The sequence below is a fragment of the Zingiber officinale genome, chromosome 9B (genome assembly GCF_018446385.1).
Source record: "Zingiber officinale cultivar Zhangliang chromosome 9B, Zo_v1.1, whole genome shotgun sequence".
NCBI lineage: Eukaryota > Viridiplantae > Streptophyta > Magnoliopsida > Zingiberales > Zingiberaceae > Zingiber > Zingiber officinale.
In genome coordinates this window covers 6,297,242-6,320,506 of record NC_056003.1, presented here as the reverse complement: position 1 = coordinate 6,320,506, position 23,265 = coordinate 6,297,242, and the positions used below count along the sequence as shown (strand labels likewise).

Below are 23,265 nucleotides of genomic sequence, written 5' to 3'. Positions count from 1 at the left end.
AACAGTAAAAAAAAGTCAAATTATCATGAGGGTAAAATAGGAAATGTATTTAAAAAAGTGCGCTCTTTGATAAATATCAAAGTAGTGTATACCTTTTGGTAAATTTAGATTTCTACGTGCGCCCTTTGATAAATTACCATAAATAATTTGACAGGCCTAGGTATAACGCTATTGAAGAGATTGCGCGCTGTCAATCTAATTCCTTCGAAAATCCTGCTTCTCTTCTTCACGAGATTTCTGATTTAAAGTATGGCACATAAAGATGATGCCATTTCCTTTTGTTCTTGAGTTCGTACCGATTGTTGAATTCATGCAGTTTATAGGAAATCAATTTCTAACATTTACATGATCTCAAATATTGATTGTTTTTTAAAATAACTGTTAAATTAATAGATAGGATTTTAATAAAAATAAATATTTTTTTTAAAAAATAAATTGACTTTTTAAAATAAAACTGGGACTAAAATGGGTTATGACTTGGAAGGTGCAGATTCAAATAGCTCTGCCAACCCTAACTAATAAATTGACATTTTTGTCCACTATAGTTGGACAAATTCAAAGATGAGGATGTCTCTTAGTTTAAATTTTGAAAAATCAAAATTTGGCTCCACCAAATTAATGACTAATTGTTGCGGTGGATGGAGCAAATAACTCATTATTTGTTACTTTTAATAATTTTTTTCCCTTTTTTTTTAACTATTAAAACTAACTCACTTGTGACAATTTTCACCATTTTTTCTTCAAATAATAGACATTTTAAAAATCTTTTGCTTCGCTTTTCTAAATAGGAAAAAAATGTAAAGGTCTATTTTTTATGTTTAAAAAAAAGGACTTTAATTTGAAATTTTTCTAATGTCTTTTCTCTTTAAAAAAAAAAACAAAAAAAATCTTTTGCCACTCACTTCGTCACTCTCACGTGGTGTTGTCCCAACTCTATGGTCCACATGAAAGCCAATGGGGCCCATGGATACCTACCATGATTAATTTTTTAAAATTATTATTAAAGGATAATTTTTTTAATGTCAATTTATTGACTCAATTTAAGTTTAAACTCTTAAGTTATTTTATTTAAGAAGTTCACTAACTAGCAGGGGTAATTAAGAAGTGATTTAAATTTTAAATAAAATAAATATTTTATTTTTTAAAAATTAATTGTTTATATTCATTATTCTCACGGATGGCATGACGTCTCTTAAACGCACCGATGAGTGACCGCATCTTCATCGTCTTCTTCCTTTACCATCGTCCCCCTTTACCATTTACTGCTCTCGCTTAATAATCTCACGTTTTTTGACCTTTTATTTCCTTTTCAAACTTCGTAGTCTCGCGGGCTTCCAAACCCTAATCGATCCTCTCTGCGCTTATCTTGCCTTCAAAAACCTTCGCTGCTGCTCATGTGCCGCTAGATCTGACTCGCTTCCAGTTCGTTCTTGATCCGGTTAGAGCCCTGCAATTGACTCAGTTCCGATGATGAAGGGATCGGGGAAGGAGAATAACCCGATTCCCGTAGCTCCTCCACCGGCTGCCCTCTCGAAGAAGGACCGGCATATCGTGACTTGGATCCCTCAGGTCCCAAATTCCCATCTTTTTTGGTCGTTGATATGTTGACGCCGTTGTGAAATTGAGGTTTTGAGGGTTTGGATCTTGATTTCTTGTAGGAGGATGATTTACTACGGGAGCATATTGCTCTGCACGGGACCGATAAGTTAGTCTGCGATACTGGTTTTGCTCTTTTAGATCTTGTTCGAGTTTGACAGAACAGTTTCTATACTGACCTGCAACATTCCTTGGTTGGCTTTGGCTGCAGTTGGACAAGTATCGCAGCTCTGTTTAAGGACAAGACTAGCAGACAGTGCCGGAGAAGGTGAACAACTCTGTAAATTGTCTAAAAAGTAACCATTTGAGATTTCAGATGTGTATCATAATTATTTTGTGGGCTTGAAATTGCAGATGGTACACCTATTTGAATTCGGAATGCAAAAAAGGTGGGTGGTCAGCGGAAGAGGACATGCTCTTATGTGAGGTAAGGAATTGAATCACTGGTGGTCCTTTATGGATGTTGAATCAAAGAGATAACTTTGTCTGTTCAGATAACATGAGTTTAACAGCTCCCTATTCAATTTCTAGCTATTCGTGTTTTCTGCATTCTGCTGCATGGAAAATTGATAACCATAGTTTGATGCTGGCGAAAGCGGAGAGTGTACTTAGGAACAAAATAATCATGTTTGTTAAGAAAATTTTATTCAACTTAAACACTATCTTTTCTTTGTATAATTCTATATATTTATGACACTCCAAGCGAAGATATTCTGCAGGCACAAAAGATGTTTGGCAACAGATGGACAGAGATTGCAAAGGTTGTATCAGGAAGGTATTTCAACCACACTTCTTTATTTAGTATTTGCTAATAAGCCATCCTCTGTGATGAGTGGACAGGTTGTATAAATATGATTTGTATTTGCTTTACAACAGAACAGATAACGCTGTAAAGAACCGCTTCTCCACCCTCTGCAAGAAAAGGGCAAAATTTGAGGCTTCATCCAAGGAGAATAGTGTTCCCTCTTTGGACCCAAGCAATAAGAGGGTTCTTGTCGAAGAACCATCTATAGCAATACTAATAGGGGAACCATCGACATCAAATAAGCAGATGAGGTAGATGGATTCACTGTGAACTAAACTACCAAGAAAAAGTTTAATTATTTATTTTTCTTATTATTATTTCATTTGCAAGATAGGTATCACATCTCTCCTCTCAAAGAGACAATTGAAGCACATAGGAGATCTCTTGGGGAACATGGTCCAGCTCAGCATCTGCAAAGGCCACCTCTATTAGAAGTTCAAAACTTTGACACAGTTAATCAGTCATCAGGTAATATGAGAGGCTATACATATGATGCTAAACCACTATCAATTTGGTTTATCTTCTTTTTGTGAAAAGATTTGTTGATGCCTTTTGCTTCTCCCCTAAGCCCTCGCCTTTTCATAATGACTAAGCAGCTTCCAATAAGGTTAGTCAAGCAACTTTCCTCGGGAGAGATGACCCAAAACTAACTGCCTTGTTGCAACAAGCTGAATTGCTGACTTCCCTTTCCAAGAAGGTTAATGCAGAAAATACCAACCAAAGTCTTGATGAGGCTTGGAAGGTGCTAATTTTGTCAGTGCAAATGATTTATATTCAATCTTCTTGAAATGTTAACCTAACTTCTATTTCATTGGTGTTGTGAATCTTTGGAAACTTTGAACCATTAGGAGCTTCAAGAGTACTTGATTCAAACTGAAGACAGTGGGCTACTAAGAAAAAGAATTTCCGGAATGAGTTCTATGCTTGATGAACTGAGGGACTTGATAGAAGACTTAAATAATAGTGAAGAAGAAGAGCAGCAGCCATTGAGGTAGTCAAAGAGTTACAGTCATGTTTATGGACCATTTGATCATAACTATGGATATAAAACATGAAATATGACAGCTAGTTCATTTGCCAGGCAAATTGGTTCTCATGAGAACTCTCAAGGAAGTTCGGAGTGCAGCACTAGTTCAATGCATAATGTCAATGCTGGACAAAATAGAAGTGGTGTTCAGTTCGAAGATTGTTCCCAGCACAAAGATAATGAAATTGATCCTTCCAATGCTGATGCAGCATGCTCCAACATGCATTCTTGTCCAGGTAGACATTAAAATAACTCATTCAATCTGAACACTAAGTGTTCTCATGGATTGCTTGTTCCACTTACAGATTCAGATTTATCATTTTCTGGAATGCCAAAGGATGAAGCTGAAGACGGTGCTACAACCTCAGAATTTGCATCTCCGCTTCAGACAATCCCGTCTTTCCATTCCTTTGCTGATGAAATTCCAAGTCCAGTGTTCACTTCAAGTGTAAGTTATGATCTTATATGATAGAGATACCAAATGCAAATTACGATGTGTGTAAACTAACAAGATGTTTCCTTTCTTAACTTTCACAATTATAGTTCTGCAAACTTTTCCATACATCATTGGTCCAAGATGTAAATATTGTGCAGGTCCACTTCCTATATATTTTAGTGCATATGCCAAAATGAGTTTTATTTAAGATATGAAATAGCATATTTCATTAAGATTAAATTCTTAAGATCAGACAGTTGACAGTTATTTCAGAGCTGAAAATTTTGAGATTCTCTGAATATATTATTGCTATTATCTATGGAATAAGTATTTCCTTGTAGTTTGTGACTAACAATTCACTTTCTTGCATTATCCAGGAGAGGCATTTCCTTCTTAGTTTGATTGATTTGCCAACCCCAGACAACGACACCAACTCAAAGATTCCATCCTGCAAAAGGGCTCTTCTTGATACCTTCAAACCATCATAGTTTGAGTTCGGAAGGGTTTCGTATTCCATTATGCATTGCATTTATTAAGTCATGAATTTAGGCATATACTTAGATGGTTATATGGTTTCTCTTCTGTTTCATGCATCCATTCTATTGTTTAAAAATTGCAGACGATTCCTTTTTTTGTCAGAGGTGCTTTAAGTCTGCTCAAATATTAGGCGTGTCCGTACTATGTCCATACCTTGCTGTGGTGTTGCAGATTTTCCATGACCAAACTGCACTTGCCTTGTTTGCATATATCTACTTGCATGAACTTCAACAGTTATATTGTGTCATTCTTTTTCTTTCCTGTTTTTTGTGTTTATAGTATATTGAGTTTTAATCATCATTTGTTTGGTTTGTCATTCATGCACATATTATTCATCATAAAGTCATCTGTGTATACAAGCCATATTTACCTAAAGGCATAAGGTCTGTCAGGTATCATTATCTTTGTTTTGATTTGGTACTGGAGTTACAGAATCAGAAACAGTTTCTGATTATAGGAGTTGCTACAACTCTGTCCTAAATGATCCTGTTCGATCATGAACTCTACTTTTTATTTGTGCTTTGTAAGGCGTGTAACTATATTGTCAAATACATGGAAAATTTTTGTGTTATCTGAATTCTCTTCTTTAACGTGTATCTATTATATCAATACCAAATGCAAAAAATAGAACTTTCGTGATGGATTTACTATAGGTCTCTAAATTGAGACCAGATGATATATATAGATTTGCGTTTTTTTTATTGTGAGTATGAGCATTGTTTTGGTGTTTATTATTTTGTTGTCATGGTGCGACGATGAATTGTTACGTGTAGGAATGGAGCCCTCCGAGTTGGAACAGTTGTTGAACTCATCTTCTTCCTTATCACCCCAACCGTGAGGGAACCCTAACTGTAATGGAGGCTGACTCCTTTCCAATTTCCATAGCCTCTTTCTCTGATATGGGGATTCCCTCATGAAGACTCAACAGAAAACCAATGACCTCTTATCTAATGACGTTGAACATCTTTCATTGAAAAGATTCATGTATATATTGTTGGTGTAGTTAACACTGATGATCAAATTTAAATTATGATGAATGACAAATGAATTAAAGTTGGGTGTTATGTTTCTCTAACCTTTTTACCAAATGTGCATGATTGAAAGACTTATGACCTGACACCAAGCCCAGGTAGGTTGATTCCTGGCAGGAAGTCCACGGGGCTTGACAATTAGTTGATGTCCAGCTGGGTCCACGAGACTTGACAGCTGGTTGAAGTTCAGATGGGGCATCTGATAGGAAGATCTGGTAGGTTAAAGAAGTCAAGTAAAGATTGCAACTGATAAGCGAAGGTATGTCATTGGAGGAGAGAGATTTAGTGAGAATGAGTCTCAGTGGGTGTATAGGCGTAGTTCAGCTTAAAGCCATTTCAAATATCTAAGCTGAGACCATGACTAGATCCTAGTCTTGGAAAACCAAGATTTAATTAATAATCATTTTATTTTAACGATATTAACTTTATTTTGCAGGTTATATTTTGTTTTATATATTAACATTTTTTTATTGGGTTAAAATATAAAATTGAAGCTCGAATAAACAGTATTCGAGGTGCCTCATGTGAGACCTAAGATGCCTCAGTTCACACAGGAGGCATCTCCACACGAATAAGCAGCAAAGATCAACATTTAGTGTTGGAGGTGCCTCAGTTGGGAACTAAGGAGCCTTAGTTGGGACTCAAGGTGCCTTAGATGGGACTGCGGGCACCTTCGAGAGGATAACTTGTGCAAATTGTGCATCGGGTCAGAGCGGCGAAGTGAGGCGACTTAGTTGGGAACTAAGGCGCCCTCATCAACCTTTATCAGGGTTGTTCGTCCATGCTATCAAACACAATTGCTAGAAGAACTATTCCGATCATTCCGTCGCTTCGTTCTCCAACAACTACGACTCTACTACACTCAATCGCTGCTAGTAGACCGACACCAACACATGAGCTTGATCAAATTCCATTCTTCTAAGTGTTGGTAACAATTTCATTTATTGTGTATCTTTTGTACTTACAAAAAGAAAGTGTAGAGTGTTACACTTTCTTCATTTTTGTATTCGACTACTCTACCAGGAGTTTACCGATAGAGAGATTTAGTGATTACATGTAGGAAATGTCCAAGTGACCTAAGTCTTGGAGTAGAAATCGTCGAAGACACCGAACCAAGTAAAAATTCTTGTATTCTTCTGTTTGTGTTTTTGTTCATTTATTCTGCCACACACTCATATTTCTAAAAATCGAAGGAAAAAAAAATTAAAATACACGTGATTCACCTCCTCTCAAGTGCCCATTTCTAAAGTATGTGATATGGCCGAACATGACACTTATCCATTGCTTGGATTATGCTCGATTCTCTTATGTATTCAGGTGAATATGCCTAAATATTTATAACATAGGAAGGAGGATGAAACTTGCGGAGATCGTGATCGCAGTCTCCAGGAAAAAGGTGGCGTTCCATAGTTTTGGCCCTTTTTTTACTGCTAATCTCGCTTTAATTGTCATTCATTTGCGGCAGCTTCAACCGTTTATCTGTTATTAGCTTAGAGATGACGATTATGGAGGGGGCATTGTGAGGATCATGTCTTTTCTATTATATCAACCTTTTGTTATTCCTCATGCAGTTCATTTTCCTAGTTATTGTGAATCTGATGGATTAAATTATCATCATTTTGTTTTGACACTTCACTAATGAGCTTTTGTAGTGACTGTGAACTTTTCCATCTAATTTGGGACCAGAAGCTTTTCTTGTGATCTTGTCGGTTCTTCAGTGGATTTAGCTATATGTCTGATAGGAATAACAGTGATCTCACAGCTCACAGGTGCGTGTATCTGCATCTTTTTATCTGTTATGATCCTTAATATCACATCCATTCCACTAAGCTAAAGCATTTCAATATATGTTCTAGCAGTGCTTACTGGTATTAACATGCTTAATGATTTCCCTAGAGATCCAACATACGCAAATGACAGATAAAGCATGAGATCTTGAGCTAATCAAAAAGTAGCCTTTAGACTACCTAGGAATTATGTTTGTTAATTTTAGCTCAGTGGTGACGGCTTAACTAGTTTATACTAGGATAGCATTGTACTGAAACGGCTAAATTCTTGTCAGTAACTAATAATTTACAGTGCTTTTGTTTCATTAGGAATAATTTTTCTCTCCTGAATGAATATTTTTAGAATAAATATTTTATTTTAGTTAAAACGTAAATTTAGAATATGAATTTCTATAAAATTTTGAATTATAGGTTAATTTTGATATTGTCAACCAAGTTAAGTTAGGTCATGTAATATTTGATGCCTTGTGTCTAAGTGTGTAAAAACTTAAGAACACAAAAAGTCGAGCAGAAGACATAGCGAGTGAGAAGGATGGTACAGGAAGCAAGTCGACGGGTTCGATGCATCAGAGGGACGAGAAGCTGTGGAAGAGTACACCGGTGGACGAGAAGGATGCATGTTGCGTATCCAAGGGACGAGAAGCCGGGAAGGAAGTCTGCTCGAGAAGAAGGTCAGAGTTGAGTTCAGATGAGCTCAATTCCAGACAGCCGAAGCATCACCCAAAGAAGAGTGAGGAAGAGTTAACCTTTTGCAGGTTAACGAGCTGAAGGCAACTAATGGAGGCGCCTCCAATGAAACTGAAGGCGCCTTGGATTAGGAATGGAGGCACCCTCGCGCTATTGATGGAGGTGTCCTAAAGCAGCTTAGAGGCGCTCTCGCACCTCTTCATGGAGGCGCCCTCAAGGAAGCTAAAGGCGCCTTCAAACACAGAAAGATGTTAATTAGCCGTTGGTTAACCGTTGAAAAGTGAATAAAGTTTTATCCACTTGAAAGTGCCTTGGAGTACTTTGGAGCCCCCTCCCAGCAACGGTAACTGATCTCGGAAGGCTATAAAAAATCCCATAGAGCTAGGAATTAAACAACAACTACTATATTCAATTCCTAATTAATTTTTGAGCTTTCAAAAAGTGTAAAAGGTTTCTCTGTCTTCAACGAAGGAGATCTTTTTAATGCTTTCAGTTGCCTTTGATTAACAACTACCTAGGTTGTACTATGATTTCCTACTTATTCTTTTTAAGTTGTTTTTCTTTTAATGTTAATTATTTATGCCTAACTAATCTTGTGTCCTTGCCTAAGTTTAATAGCAAGAGATTTTTTCTAACTCTGATTGTAGGGCTATTCATCCTCTCTAGCCGGCCTAATCGAGACCTACAAGTGATATTAGAACCCAATCGCATCAGAAGGACTAACCGTCAACTGAAGCAACGAGACGATGACCAGATCTAACATCAACCCACCAGAGTTTGAGGGAGAGTTCGCATTTTGGAAATGACGAATGAAGGTATTCTTCAAAATTGATTTTAATATTTTATTAACAATTAAATATAGTTTTAAGCACTCAAGGACAAGAACGAAGAAGAACACGGTTAGATTGAAAAACAACACGATGAGTTTATGGCAATTGGCAAGGTCGAGTTCCACCTTTGGAACGTACAACCAGCTAAGGAACCTGACAGAATTAACATCTATACTTGTGCAAAAAAACTTTGGGAAGAGTTCTTGAAACTCCACGAAGAACTAAAAGAATTAGACTTTGACTCTTCGGTGGACACTGATTTATCTTCAGAAGAATCTGAGACCGAGGAGGTTATCGAAAATGTGCTAATAGCCAAATATCTACCTAAAGACGAGAAAAGTGTTTCGGAAGAGAGCAACGATAAAGGATGAGCCATTTCTGAGGAATGTGATAATACATGAGGAAAATCAAACTACGAATTCGACGACACAATAAGGTATGTCAGCTTCCACTTAATCAATAATATGAATGTATCAAAATGTTAAGTAAATCTTTATGCAAAATTTGGTCAAAGTATATAGAGTCATAGAAAAACTATGCTTCCTTAATAGAAAATTTTAATAACTTAAATGATGAAAACGAAAAATTAACAAAACCAATCGAAATTTTAGAAAAAGATCCTCCATGCTCAAATATTTTAGAAATATCAAAAAAGAAATATTACATATAATGAAAAGCTAAACTAATATATTAGAAATCATAGGGGTCAAATTATAAAGATAGTGAGACAATATATTCCTAGAAAATATTTGACAACCCTAGTAAATAGAAATTTATTTTGGATTCCAAAAAAAATACTTAGTCTGATTAAATTAATTTTCATACATGCTGAAATTTAAATTTAGTTTAAAATTAAACATTGATTGTAAAATTAATTATTTCATATACCTTCTATTTATCTTTTATATTAAAATTTTTATCTGTGAAACATAAAGACATTATCTATTTACGAAAATATTTTTAAAATTTTCTAACTGTTATATTATTTCTTTTTAATTCTTCTTTCAAAAAATAAATTTTGATAATTAAAAATATTTAGAAAATTGATTTTTCAAAAACTTAATTTTTTTTAATCGTGAGTTTGTTTTTTTGTTAGTGTAAAAATTTTCAATTTTTTTTTTGTAATTATATGATCTTTTATGAATTTTTAATTAAAAAACATAATTTTAAATTTAAGAATTTTCCGGAGATAAATATTGAGATACCTGATTTTTCAGCTAACGACGTTAAAAAAAATTAACAATATTTTTTAGAGCTAAAAATCTATTTTTAAATATTTAAATTCAAAAGTAATTATTTCTATTTAAAAATAAATATTCTGGTCAAAATAAAAATAATTTTATCTTGAAAATTTTTTTCCTGATCCTACTTTTTCTATTTTACTATGACAAAAGTTTTCAGTATTTTTTGAAATTTAAAAATTATTTTTAAATTATTTTTACCAAAACTAAGATAAATTATTACTTTTGAAAATTAATTTTGATAAAAAATAATATTCCTGAAAACTCTATTTTAAACCCTAAGAAAATTTTTTTATATGTTTTTGTATTTTTCCCTAATTTTTTGATGTCATCAAATAGGGAGAAAATGTAGGGGTTAAGTTAAGGGGGCGATATTGAAAATATTTTTTTACATATAATGTTTGCATTATTGTAATTTTTTTCTATACTTAATTGTAAATCATTTTTTTCTTGTACTTAATATTTCATATGTTATTTTATTATTAGTTAACCTAACTTAACTTGGGTTGATATACCTCAAAAAGGAAGAGATTGCAAGTACCCCGGGTTGATTTTAATATGATTAATCAAGCCAAGTTAGGTCCTGTTGTATTTGATACCTCGTGTCTAAGTGTGCAGGAACTTAGGAACACAAGAAGTTGAACGGAAAACGTAGCGGACGAGAAGGATGGCACGGGAAGCGAGTCGACGGGCATGGTTAATCCGAGGGACGAGAAACTGTGGAAGAGTACATCGGTGAACAAGAAGGATGCATGCGACGTATCCGAGCGACGAGAAGTCGGGGAGAGAGTCTATACAAGGAGAAGTCGGAATTAAGTTTTGGCGAGCTCAATTTCGGATAGCTGGAGCATCACCCAATGAAGAGCACAGAAGAGTTAACCATTTGTAAGTCTCCAATGAACCTGGAGGTGCCTTTGATTAAGAATGGAGGCACCCTCGCGCTATTGATGGAGGCGCCCTGAAGCTGCTTGGAGGCACCCTCGCCCTCAAGGAAGCTGAAGGCACCCTTAAACGCAGAAAGTCATTGGTTAGCCATTGGCTGACCGTTGAAAAGTGGATAAAGTTTTATTCACTTGGAGACACTCTGGATTATCTTGGAGACACTTCAAGCAATGATAATTGATCCCAGGAGACTATAAAAAACCCTCTAGAGTTAGGAATTAAACAATAACTACTGTATTCAATTTGTAGTTAATTTATGAGCTGTCAAAGAGTGTAAAAGGTTTCTCTGCCTTCAACGAAGAAGATCTTTTTAGTTTTTTCAACTGCTTTGAATTACAATCATTTAAATTGTAACCAAGTAAACTCTGACTTTTTACTTATTCGTTTTAAATTGTTATTGTTTTAATGTTAATTGTTTATGTCTAACTAATCTTATGCTCTTGCCTAAGTTCAATAGCAAGAGAATTTTTCTAACTGAGATTGCAAGGTTATTCATCCCCTTCTAACAGGCCTAACCGGACCTACATGAATTCCTAATCACAATAAATTGTACTAGTAGATTGTTTGAAATAGATTAATTTCATATTTCTGCATCAATCTCTGAGATCTTTCGGAGTTCTGGTCTAAAAGCACTTGCAGTGTAAAGACTCTTCACGCTTGAAAAAGTTAGTTGAAAAGCCAACCAGATGTCCTTTACTGTCTTGCCTACCTTCCTCACCTATGGAATAAATTTGACAGCATTCTTTCCTCCATATTAAATCGAGGAGTAATTTAAGCATCTTTGACTCTCTCTCTTTCCCCCCTTTTGTCTGCGTTATACTGCCACTCTTGACTCTTGTCTCTTGTATCAGCATACATCTGAAAGCTGTGCACCATACATTTTATGACTATTCTTGTGAACCTAAGAACATGCTTATACTCACGAAGCCAATCTTTTATATTTTTGAAATTTTAGGACAAGACTGCATGACTGCCTAGATTGACTCTTTATGGAAGTCACCATCTACTGCTTACTGACTTTTGCTGATCGCATGTTCCTCATGTTTCTTTCTCTTGTATCAACCTTTGGCTGTTCCTGATGTAGTTGATTTCCTAGTGAATCTTGTAGGTTAAATGTTATCATTTTGGTTTGACACTTGGCTGACGACCTTTTTGCAGTGGCTATGAACTCATTCCTGCAGTCATCGATCTCCAACAGTACATCTGAGATTAATTAGGATGCCCTACTCTTCATAAATTAGATGGCAGGAGAGTCTATTGGGACCAGAGACTTTCTTGTCTGTTCTTCCACAAACAGCTAGATTTGATGGGGACAAAACTGACATCACAGCTTACGATCTCAATATCACTTCCACTACTCTAAAATAACAGATAGATCATGAAAATTAGTTTGGCCTAGTCAAAAAGTAGCTTTTGAATTAGCTGAGAAATATGCTTGTTAAGTTAGCTTAGTGGTGGCCAACTGGGATAGCATTGCACTGAAGCAGTGTTTATTTTTTTTTAAAATTATGATTTCTTAATCATAAGAATTGAGTATTTCTTACCTCATAAAAATAATTACTGTTTTATCATTATACATATAATTGCCTCCCATTCTATCTCTGAAGATTTTTTAACTTTTAAAAAGCATTCATGCTCCATGCTCCTTGTTAAAAGGAATTGTTTAGTGATTCACGTATCTTTTGACTCTTTCCTTGACTTGTATCATCGCTTTTGTTCGCATTCTTCGTATGGCCATTCTCAACTTGCGAAACTGAGAACATATGCTTTGAATCATGAAACCGATCTCTTCGTTTTAGAAAGTTTAGGACGAGACAAAGCGTGACTGCCTGGATTGACTCAGTGCGGTAGAAGGTAGATTGTCTCTCTTGATGTTGTGCATGCTTGCAAGCAAGAGCTTAAGGCAATTATTGGTGTAGAATAATCCCGTATACATGGTGTAGCTATAAAAAAAACAAAGAAAAAGGAAAAAAAAACAAAAGTGAAATGCTTTATGATGGTTACCTGGCCGTGTGGAAGGCATCATCTCCGAGCTACCTGATTCATGAGGCTAGCAAAGTCGTGAGGTTGACATTTTCTTTTCTTTTTCTTAGTACAAAACCGACAGAGACTTTGAGGATAGTACTCAAACGTTCACGAATAAAGTTAGATTTGATAAGAATTTATTTGTGTTCGTTCAATATATATCAAATTAATTAAATAAATAAGTTTGAACAACTTATTAAATTAAATAAATAAACTTAAACACATATATGTTCATCTCGTCAATATTTGTGAACAATATTTACCAAGCATATTCATTAATAGAACTATTTTTAATATGTAAAATAAATAACAAAATAAATAAATAAATTTAAATTATTAAGCACAATAACTAATCAAACAGTTAAAATTTTCAAACAATCAAATAAATTTGAATTAAAAGTCCGATAACATTTAAACGAATCAAACTTGAACCAAGCTCAAGTCAAGCTTGAATTAAGAGCTCGATAACATCTAAACAAGTCAAACTCAAACAAGTTTCAAATAAGTTCAAACTCATAAAAAAATAAATCAAGTTTGAACAATTATTTCAAAAACTTAGTCAATTTTAAACTCGACTCAGTCACCTTATCAAAAAAAAATTTGAACACCTCAAATCTCGACTCGATTCGGCTCGGCTCGTTTACAATTCTATGAGCATCTTGTAAATATATTTTGGTCAAATTTTGATTATGTTGGAGTTTTGGTCAAATTTATTAGAATAAATGTATTTTTGAAATAAAAATACGAGGGAGTGTTCTTTTTGATATTTTTTAAATAATAAAAATAAAAACAAAAAATTCCCTTCTAAAATTTGCTTAATGTATTTTCTTTTATTTCTTTATGTATGAATTTAAATATATATATATATATATACATAGATTTTAAAAGAAGGGGATATAATAATTGAAATTAAAGAAGATTCATAAATGGTATGGATACGGCTACGGGGGAATTGGGTCCATATCGAATCTAATCTGATGGTTGTGTCGGTACAGAATCTTGACCGATGGGAGACCTGATAGAGTGAGCCCACTTAATTGAGACTTTTAGTTTCCATACTAATCGTTTTCCGAATTCTATTAATCTTACATGGAAATATTGGATGAAGAAAAAAAAGTTAGGAGTTAAAAAAAAAATCACGAGTAAAATATCTAAATACTTACATTTGGAGTTTGAAAGGGGGTGGACAAATATTTAAAACGTGACTTGTTGGATTAGCTATCGTAACAATAAAGAAATAAGTATGAGAATATTAAATTAATAAATAAACTAGAAAAATTTTAAAAGCATAAAAAATATTCCATATCGCTTTCGAAATGGGAATCTCAAAAAAACGCCGGAGGGGCGACTTGATATAACGGGGACGGCGTATCGGCCACCGTTACGGCGCCACGATACCCACCTCGCCCTTCTTCCTGCTTCGCCGCCTCCGTTCGCTTTGGAAAGTGGAAACCCAGACGCCCCGACGCGCTTCTCCACTCTCGCTGCGCCGTCTCCTCACTCCTCTTTCAGCTGCTCCCCCTCACGCCGGAGAAGCGGGTTGCGAGGAAAAGACGGACCTCTGGGCCGCTTGCTTCTTGTGGAAGCTGGGGTTTTGTGGATGCGCGGGTGATTGTTGTTGTTGGCGGGGGAAGGAGGAGATGGGAAACTGTCTGAACTCTTCGCCGCGGGTCGAGAGTGCTCACTCCCCGCGAGATGCCTCATGTGAGTCATTTTCTGCTTAAAGTCGAGATCTTGTTGAAGATTGTCTTCTTTTGGGGGGCCTTTTTTTTTTGCTCATATTTCTCGTTATGACCTTGGTTTTTACTCTAGGAATCCTTCCATAGTTTGTTGTTTCTTTTGCTTAGAGGAGTTGTATGATTTAGGTTCAAGAAGATCTCTTTTACGGCGGATATCAGTTCTTGGCAGTTCTCAGCCAACTTTCCAGAAGTTTTTCGACTAGAGTTGCAGTTTTGCCATACTAATTATACATAGATTCCTTTTCGGATATTGGGAGCAAAATTTGATGCATCCGCATGTGTTTTCCCTTTTTGTTCTCTCGTGGGTTCTCTGATTTAGCTGGTAAAGCTTGTTCTCGAGGAAAACCTTTAAATTAGATGGATAATCAATGCATCGCAATATTTTTTTGGCAAGGGAAAATGCTTTATATATTGGAGGAATTAAGCAATCAGTGTTTTGATGATAGAATACTTGCTTTGATAAATCAGTGCAGTTGAGAAAGCCTTGTTTTATGAACACGGATGGAATCTGCCATACCACTTGTAGTATTCTAGCTCTAATAATTGAAGGTTAAATATGTACAGTAGCCTTAGCATTACCTGATTTTTTTTCATTTTGGATTTCTCTCTATTGTATGATACAATAGGATTGCGTAATCTGATAAGTGCCTGTATGATTGAAGAGTTGCTGCTTATCAGACCATAGTAACTGAATATCATCAAAGAGTTCTTTAAAATGATCCTAGCATTACAGACTAGACAATTGTTTGGACAAGACAAGCTATGAGAAAAGATCGTATAGCATCATCATAAGCAAAACATTTAAATTTTGAGCAATCTCCGAAGAAGCATCATGAATTCTCTTTACTAAATTATGCTTCATTATTGTAGAGGAGGCATGTAAAATTGTAATAATATATGTCTATCATTGTTTTCTGTTTGTGTTGTACTAAAAGAGAATTTTTCCTTATTTGTTACACTTTTGTTTTCAGTAGAACGGTACACATGTAGTTACAAGATTTCCTTATTTTCCCATCTCTCACAATGACAGATTCTTCGAAAGTTGTTAGTAGTAAGAGAAGTATATTTTCAGTCTCCTCAAGTCGGACAGCATACTCAATCCCTTCAACTTTATCTGTGCAATCCTTCACTGATAAGCCAGGCAGTATGATTCTTCCTACACCAAGAACTGAAGGTGAAATTTTGTCATCCTCACAGTTGAAGAATTTCACATTCAATGAATTGAGGAATACCACGAGGAACTTTCGACCTGACAGCTTACTAGGAGAAGGCGGCTTTGGTTATGTGTATAAAGGTTGGATTGACGAACAAACTTTTTCTGCTTCAAAGCCAGGCTGTGGAATAGTTGTTGCTGTCAAGAAGCTTAAACCTGAAAGTTTCCAGGGCCACAAGGAATGGCTGGTTTGTGTCATCCTATCTTGTGTGGTTCCCTTTACATAAAATCTTTGTTAAGACTTCTGTGTGTTGACCATTGCTATCAAACGATTGCAGACAGAGGTTGATTATCTTGGTCAGCTTCACCACCCAAATTTGGTTAAGCTCATTGGTTACTGTTCAGAAGGGGATAATAAACTTCTCGTTTATGAGTTCATGCCAAAAGGCAGCTTGGAAAATCACCTGTTCAGAAGTACGTAAAATGTGTGGTATATATATCGTGATATTACTTTGAAATCGGTCATTGTTTAGATCAGGGGACTGCTATTATTAAGGTAGGGATAAGGAACTTACCATAATGAATATATTTAGGTTTGCAATATAAATTCTCATAAACTTAGTATATTGTTTGTCACATCACATTCTTCTGCTAGGCAGTTGGCCCTACCATGTTCTTTACTCTTGTTGTTCTTGCTTACATGCTTGCATCTGTTATATTAACATTTGAAATTAGTAATATGAGAATGATTCCACATTTTTACTGTTTTGAAAAATCTGGTCTGACATTATTTTCATGGGTGCTTCTAGGAGGCGCTGAGCCACTACCTTGGGCAACTAGGATCAAAGTTGCAATTGGAGCTGCTAGAGGACTCACTTTTTTGCATGACGCTGAATCTCAAGTTATATATCGAGATTTTAAGGCTTCGAATATTCTCCTTGACTCGGTATGCTGTTAGTAACACATGGGAAATGTATTGTTTATAAGGTTGGAGATAAAAGGGGTAAATTAAAGCATATCAGAGCATGGAGAACGTGTTTCAATAAATTTCTTTCTTTTCCTTCTTTTGCAGGAGTTCAATCCTAAGCTATCAGATTTTGGCCTAGCAAAAGCTGGACCGACTGGAGATAAAACTCACGTATCAACTCAAGTGATAGGTACTCATGGATATGCAGCTCCTGAATATATCGCAACAGGTTTGTTGTATATTCGATCAAAATGTCATTCAATTAGTTATTCAGATATGTGATCAACTGAACTTTCATATATCTTCTTCGCTCGCTGTAGCTGTAGTTACAATTTTTTTTAAAAAAATCCAATATTTACAGGTAGACTCTCAGTGAAAGCTGATGTCTACAGTTTTGGAGTCGTATTGTTGGAGCTCTTGTCAGGACGTCGGGCCATTGACAAATCAAAGATAGGCATCGAGCAGAAGCTTGTCGAATGGGCAAAGCCTTGTTTAGGGGACAAGCGAAAACTATACCGGATCATGGACACAAGATTGGAAGGCCAATACACGAAAAAAGGAGCCCATGCAGTTTCCTTGCTCGCGCTGCAGTGCATCTCTCTCGATGCCAAACTCCGACCTCGGATGTCTGATGTGTTAGCCTCACTGGAGCAATTGCAAGATCCAAGATCTACAGTGTTTCCGCTGCCGAAAGATCAACATAAGACTGCCAACGCATTGCCAAGTCACCAATGAATTGCATTTAGTTCCTCATTGCCATCGTATCCAGTACACACTAGGCGAAATAACTACTTCATTTCAATGCGTGTTTGATGGGGCTGATACGGTTATTGATTTGCTGTTGTGTGTGTGTGTGTTTTAAAGTGTATTAGCTTGTGATGGAGAATTCATATTCGAAGAGAAATGCTTATGCGACGTTTGTGATTGTTTTGATCGATCTAAAGAGGTGTACTCTTTGATTCCTCTCAATTTTTTTCCTTCTTTCCTTGTGCAATTCTTATTTTTGATTTCTTGAATTATATAAAAACAATTATTCATCTCATGCTCTAATAATAACCACCATATATTAAACCAAACAAAACAAGTGTCGTTAGCGATGGAAACGCCTGCCAACCTCAGTTTTTTTTTTAAAAAAAATTAAATATCTATCCAAACGGCTAACATTCTTAATCGTGATGATTCTTAAATAAAAATCTGGACTAATTTTATGGGCTCTCTTCAATCATGTGGCAAAAGCTGAAATTACTCGCTCTCAGCGTGTCCGTCGTATCTGACCCCAGGTTCACAAGAGAGGTAAATTACGATAGCCGAGAGGGTAAATGGTGGTGAGATGAGTTACACAAGATCCAGAGATTTACGTTCGACAATCTCAATCTCATATGATAAATATATTATCATTTATCATCTCGGATGATCCATAAAGTCACATGGGCTCTCTCCAACCAGCACATGGATCTCATAGTAATCGTCAGAGCGAACCGAGAAAAACAAATCGGGACCGTGATTGATGATAATTGCATCACCGACCCACGAGGTGGGCTCCAACCGAGCCGCACTAGCCATCCAACCGGCTGAACCGGAGAATTGTTTGAACCGGCTCACGGTCGGAGTTATGAACCGGAGTTGGATCGACTTCCCCGGCTTGATTTCACATGGCCACATCCACTATAAATCAGTTCAACCTCGATCGCCACCAGCTCTCGAATTCCAAATACGCGGAGAAGATCCACCACCGCCATGGCCGATTCCAAGCTGGTACCTGTTTCTTACTCTTTCTCATTCTCTCTGGTCGCCTCTCCCTCGCTTTTGATGCCGGTTTCTTGGTAAACCAGGAGGATCACAGTGCGAGTGGGTGGATGTCGGTGCCGCCGTTCGGGGAATGGGACTCCAAGAACGGCGTGCCGGACTACTCCATGGATTTCACCAAGATCCGCGAGATGCGCAAGAACAACAAGAACCCCTCCCGCGCCAGCCTCGGCAACGAGGAGGAGCTCAACAAGCTCGCCGACAAGGGGGCCAAGGAGGACCGCTGTCGCCGCAGCGATCTCGCCACTTCCCAAGGCCACCGACCCATCCACAACCACCATCACGGCTCCCCTTCCGTATATATTTCTTTCTACTTCTACCTCAATCCCTTCGTGTTAATGTATTAATTTCAGTTTTCTTGATTTTATTGCTCTTCGCTATTTCTTAAAACCTAAAAAAAAAATGATCTTTTGATTGAGAAAGCTAGCTGGTAATAGTGAACGACGGACTACAACTTAAATAGCTAGGGTTTGTAGTAGGAGCAAAACTGAACTTGGCTGTGAGAAGTTTTCTTGAGAAAAATCGTAGTCTAAGATGAGAAATTAAACCTGGTTCCACGCCCTTAATTGCCCAATCCCGAACATTAGAATAATGGCTATTTTCCTTTATTAGAATTGCAGCTTCATATTGGTTGGAACCATTAAAAAAACTAGGGTGTTTCATAACAGTTTAGTCCACAGGGCTTCTTTGCTTCCCAACTATTTTGTGCTTATTCATGTGCGGTAGGGAAGTAGACAAAGACTTGATGACAAAGGTGGGTTGACAGGCAAAACTACAGTCATCCATTGATTTCATTGATAGAGTTTGATCAGAGTCGTGGTTTATTTACCAGTTTGGAACAGAGTGAAAGGTATCTTCCTTGATTGATGATCAGATGTACAGCTAGCTGCCCTGCTTTGCTTTTTGCTGTGAAATTTATGGTTGGTGGACCAAGTACAGCAAGAATCATTTCATAGTTCCTGACAGTAAAAGAGAGCATTTCTCCAGCTAAAAGCTTAGCCTTTATCACTTTAGCAAAATAAATGGCTCCTAATTATTCTATTGAGTGTCTTTCTGTTGTTTTGAATTGTATACCCTGGCTATCGGACCAGTTGAGAAAAAGTTTGTCAATCATTAAAATAGATTTTAGTCATCTTCTGGCATTCTAGCAACTTTTTTCGTACCTACTATATCATCATATGTCAGTTGTAGACAGAAGGAATTTTTCATTAAGATTGCTTAAACAACTACTACACGTGGTTTCACATAGAGCTGCTCAGCGTAATCACCTTTTTGTCTTAGGCTTTCAATCTATTAACTTCCTGAAGCAGACAAAAACCTTAATTTTATTATGATCTTACATTTTCCATGTTTTGCCAATACGGTGTGTGCAGGGGAGGAAGAAGTTTATGGGCTACTTCCAGTGTTGCATAGGCGCATGAGTAGGTTGTGGCTACATTCAACCCATATAATGAAGTTCTTCTGGTTTGAGACCTTTGAGTGGCTTTTGTACTAATATTTGCCAGTAGACTCTGTGGCTACTGCCTTAATTGCCACAGATTGCTCAGTTGGTCTTAACTTTGATCTCTCTCTCTCTCTCTCTCTCTCTCTCTCTATTTGTTTTTTCGTTTTCCATTTGACAAAACTGTATTTTAGAAGTCTTGAATGAAGGTTGGTTGTATCATGAATTGCGGAGCTGGCTCTTGTGTCTTTGTGACAGGCTTTCCTTCATTTGGTTCTTGATATGCATATCTCTTTGCTCCATCACCTAACTGTATTTATTGGAAGCTTGGGAGAAAAATGGCAAGACGACACCTTCATCTCGTGAAAAAGAGAGGCACATGAGTCATTTAAAGTGTCTTCTATCAACCAGTCGAAGAGAGGGTTGTTTGCCAATTTATGTCTGCCAATAGCCAACTAGATCAATTGAAGGAGATGAGGAGCTTCTTAGCAACCAACACTAGACTCTATTGGCATATGACCCCCTAGACGCGAAAATAGATGTGTATAAATGTTAAAAGTATTATTAATTTTTAGTTTTATAATAGGTATAATTCAATAGTATGTTTAATGCGATTTAATGCTATTTAAAATATAATTCGGTTGATTGCACTAGTGTGCAAAACAATCAGCTTCATGCATTATCTTAAGATTGCTAAGCTATCTTCGTACTGCAGTTGAATGGTGAAATATTGGAACAAAAGTTGTATAGTTCATAAGCGGTTTAGTATCATTGGTCTTATGGTAAAATATAGACAAATAAATTATAGAAATATTTTATTCTAGCCCTGTGATCCTTTATACAGGAAAGGTCAGACACCTAATAAGATATTTTTTACCATCGAAAATTAATCTTAAAATATATTAGAGCAAACATAATACCCATTGTACCAACTTGTCAAGGCTAGTTGGATGGTGAGTTATTGTGGTAAAAAAAAGACGAATATGCTCGTCCCCGTCAACTCGTCCCAAGGTCAATACGGAGGAGGTAAATCACTGGCGGCTACTAGCCTTTGGAATAGTGACTAGCACATAAGTGAGGTGTTTACCTCGATTTTGTCGAGATTCGAACTCTAGACCTCATTGTGGTAATACTTCGTGCACTAGTCACTAGATCCATTCGAGAGAACTGGATGATGAGCTACGCACCATATGTAGGTTGACAGAGCAATTTAAGTGATCTTCGTTAGCATCAATATGATGCAATGAAAAGTGTAGTCGTTAGTAAGAGTTTGTTCATGATTATTGGTGTTCCTTCGCCAGTTTCGTTATATTCAAATCTCATTTTATAGTCTTTCAATGGTTGCTCGCTCATGACCGAACAGAAACAGTTCTTGAAAATACACATCCCCAATAATGAAGAACGTAGTTTTCTATCTTCATTGGCTTAGAGTAAACTTCTCTGTTTCTTCAAGCATGCAATGAATCAGAGATGTGATTAATTCAATAGATAATCAGTCAGATTATTTTGGTCACTAGGTGTGTCTTTACTTGTTCATCTTGCTTGCCATCAAAACAAGATAAAAAAATGCACATGTTCAACTATAGACAAAGTACTGCCAACACCCTTGGGGAAAAAACACTAGAATCATTTCAAAGAACCCTAATGAGAGGCTCCACACCCCCACACCGGACCACAATGTCAACTAGATGGGCCATGAACACAAAGTTAAGGACATGTCAACCACTTTTCTTGCCCTGCATTTCCCCTTTCAACCAAGTCACTCACGAGGATTGGAAGAAAGAAAAAGGTGCATATGCCCATCAATCAATCCTTGAAAAAGGAGACAATTGAAATCAGCAAGCCTGAGGGATGTCTGATGGCTCATGGAGGACCAATTGCTTTTCCAAGGTTAGTGTTTTTTTCTAGGTCACCATGAGAAGTAAACTGATCAGGTTTAATGTAAAAAACCTTATTTCAGAATAAGTTGATAGATGTGGTAAACCTTACTCCGCATGGATTTTAAAAGTTGAATAAGAATTTAAAGAGGAAATACAATAACAAAATCTAGTTTCTACACATCATGGTATAACAAGAATAAAAGCTTTAAAGTAATGATATAGACGTTAATGTAGCGGATCTATATTTTCTTTTTTAAGTAATTACATAGAACATGATTACAGTGAAAGTGTCATTATTATATCATCATCTCTTCTCCATCTCATGCTAGGAGAAGGTTGATCTTCCAAGGAACTTAGAGGATGATGGTGCCGAAAAACTCTAGTTTAATGGGAAACCAAAAACCCTTGGAGGCCTTACCTTATATAGACAACCAATCCGTTATCAGCCCATAAATAATAGCGGATCAGGCTAAAGAGTTTTACACATTCAATCCACATCCAATAATCCGAAATCCAATAAGCTTACGTTAGATCACCTTAATGGATTCAGTTTATACTCTTATGCACAACTTACAATTAAGTCCACCAATTTGAGATAATAACCAATAATCGTCCACATGGACTACTTGTGAGCTGTATATAAAATACAAGTAAAATTTTAGTTGATATTAAATTTTATGGGTACAAGATATCTCTGTAACAATCTGGTCCATTAATTTCATTGATATAAAACTAAAAAATATCATAGCTACTATATATAATTGTAACAAATCCCAATAGTTACAATATCAATGTTATTAATGGCATATCAAGATGTGGATGTGTAGAGTAGAAATTACATGAAATATGATCAATACATGTCAATTTTCAACTGATCCTAAGATGACCTCAAAAGATGTCAGATCATATTTGTAAAATATTTTATGCTAACTATAATTGCAAATTATGATAAACTTTAATCTATATATCATATTTATAAACATCAAATGTTAAACAGCAACAGTAAATCATGACATATTTTATTCAAAGTATTAAACAAATAAAATACCGATGAATGTTTTGAACTTTAAGTACGTACAATAATCAAAATAAATATTTATCTTTAGTAATCAACATAAAGCAATAAAATAAATACAGACCCCACTAGATGAGTTCTTCTACCATAAGAAGGACTCTCATATTCACAATATATGCATAAAACACCTTAGGCATAAAACCTTTGGTGAATGAATCGGCCAACATGGAATATTACTGATGTGTTCTATCATGACCTGACGGCTCTGAATTTTTTCTATAATTGTTAGAAACTTAATGTCGATATGCTTAGACTTAGAC

At 36.1% G+C, this 23,265-nt stretch overlaps 3 protein-coding genes across 3 annotated transcripts; all 3 read left to right on the top strand.

Moving 5' to 3' along the window:
* The first annotated feature begins 1,237 nt into the window (after positions 1-1,237).
* On the top strand, positions 1,238-4,978 carry LOC122025477 (transcription factor MYB124-like). Its single transcript, XM_042584287.1, has 12 exons — positions 1,238-1,569; positions 1,659-1,705; positions 1,808-1,864; positions 1,951-2,023; positions 2,316-2,371; positions 2,473-2,652; positions 2,736-2,869; positions 2,998-3,143; positions 3,250-3,392; positions 3,483-3,664; positions 3,734-3,876; positions 4,242-4,978. The coding sequence occupies exons 1-12, from the start codon at positions 1,468-1,470 to the stop codon at positions 4,350-4,352; spliced, it is 1,374 nt and encodes a 457-aa protein (XP_042440221.1). The 5' UTR covers positions 1,238-1,467; the 3' UTR covers positions 4,353-4,978.
* A 9,284-nt stretch (positions 4,979-14,262) lies between these two features.
* On the top strand, positions 14,263-17,772 carry LOC122024479 (probable serine/threonine-protein kinase PBL3). The gene is made up of 6 exons (XM_042583114.1): positions 14,263-14,648; positions 15,714-16,084; positions 16,175-16,310; positions 16,646-16,782; positions 16,909-17,032; positions 17,165-17,772. The coding sequence occupies exons 1-6, from the start codon at positions 14,585-14,587 to the stop codon at positions 17,536-17,538; spliced, it is 1,206 nt and encodes a 401-aa protein (XP_042439048.1). The 5' UTR covers positions 14,263-14,584; the 3' UTR covers positions 17,539-17,772.
* Positions 17,773-18,483: 711 nt separating this feature from the next.
* Positions 18,484-20,272, top strand: LOC122022396. The gene is made up of 3 exons (XM_042580380.1): positions 18,484-18,558; positions 18,636-18,905; positions 19,983-20,272. The coding sequence occupies exons 1-3, from the start codon at positions 18,541-18,543 to the stop codon at positions 20,028-20,030; spliced, it is 336 nt and encodes a 111-aa protein (XP_042436314.1). The 5' UTR covers positions 18,484-18,540; the 3' UTR covers positions 20,031-20,272.
* The last annotated feature ends 2,993 nt before the right edge of the window (positions 20,273-23,265 follow it).

Excerpts from the sequence above, each read along its gene's own strand:
- LOC122024479 (XM_042583114.1), top strand. The coding sequence starts at position 14,585 with ATGGGAAACTGTCTGAACTCTTCGCCGCGGGTCGAGAGTGCTCACTCC. Across the intron at positions 16,783-16,908 it reads CGAATATTCTCCTTGACTCG|GAGTTCAATCCTAAGCTATC; the intron begins GTATGCTGTTAG and ends CTTCTTTTGCAG. Across the intron at positions 17,033-17,164 it reads TCCTGAATATATCGCAACAG|GTAGACTCTCAGTGAAAGCT; the intron begins GTTTGTTGTATA and ends CAATATTTACAG.
- LOC122022396 (XM_042580380.1), top strand. Across the intron at positions 18,906-19,982 it reads ACCATCACGGCTCCCCTTCC|GGGAGGAAGAAGTTTATGGG; the intron begins GTATATATTTCT and ends CGGTGTGTGCAG.
- LOC122025477 (XM_042584287.1), top strand. The coding sequence starts at position 1,468 with ATGATGAAGGGATCGGGGAAGGAGAATAACCCGATTCCCGTAGCTCCT. Across the intron at positions 1,865-1,950 it reads AGCAGACAGTGCCGGAGAAG|ATGGTACACCTATTTGAATT; the intron begins GTGAACAACTCT and ends TTGAAATTGCAG. Across the intron at positions 2,653-2,735 it reads ACATCAAATAAGCAGATGAG|GTATCACATCTCTCCTCTCA; the intron begins GTAGATGGATTC and ends TTTGCAAGATAG.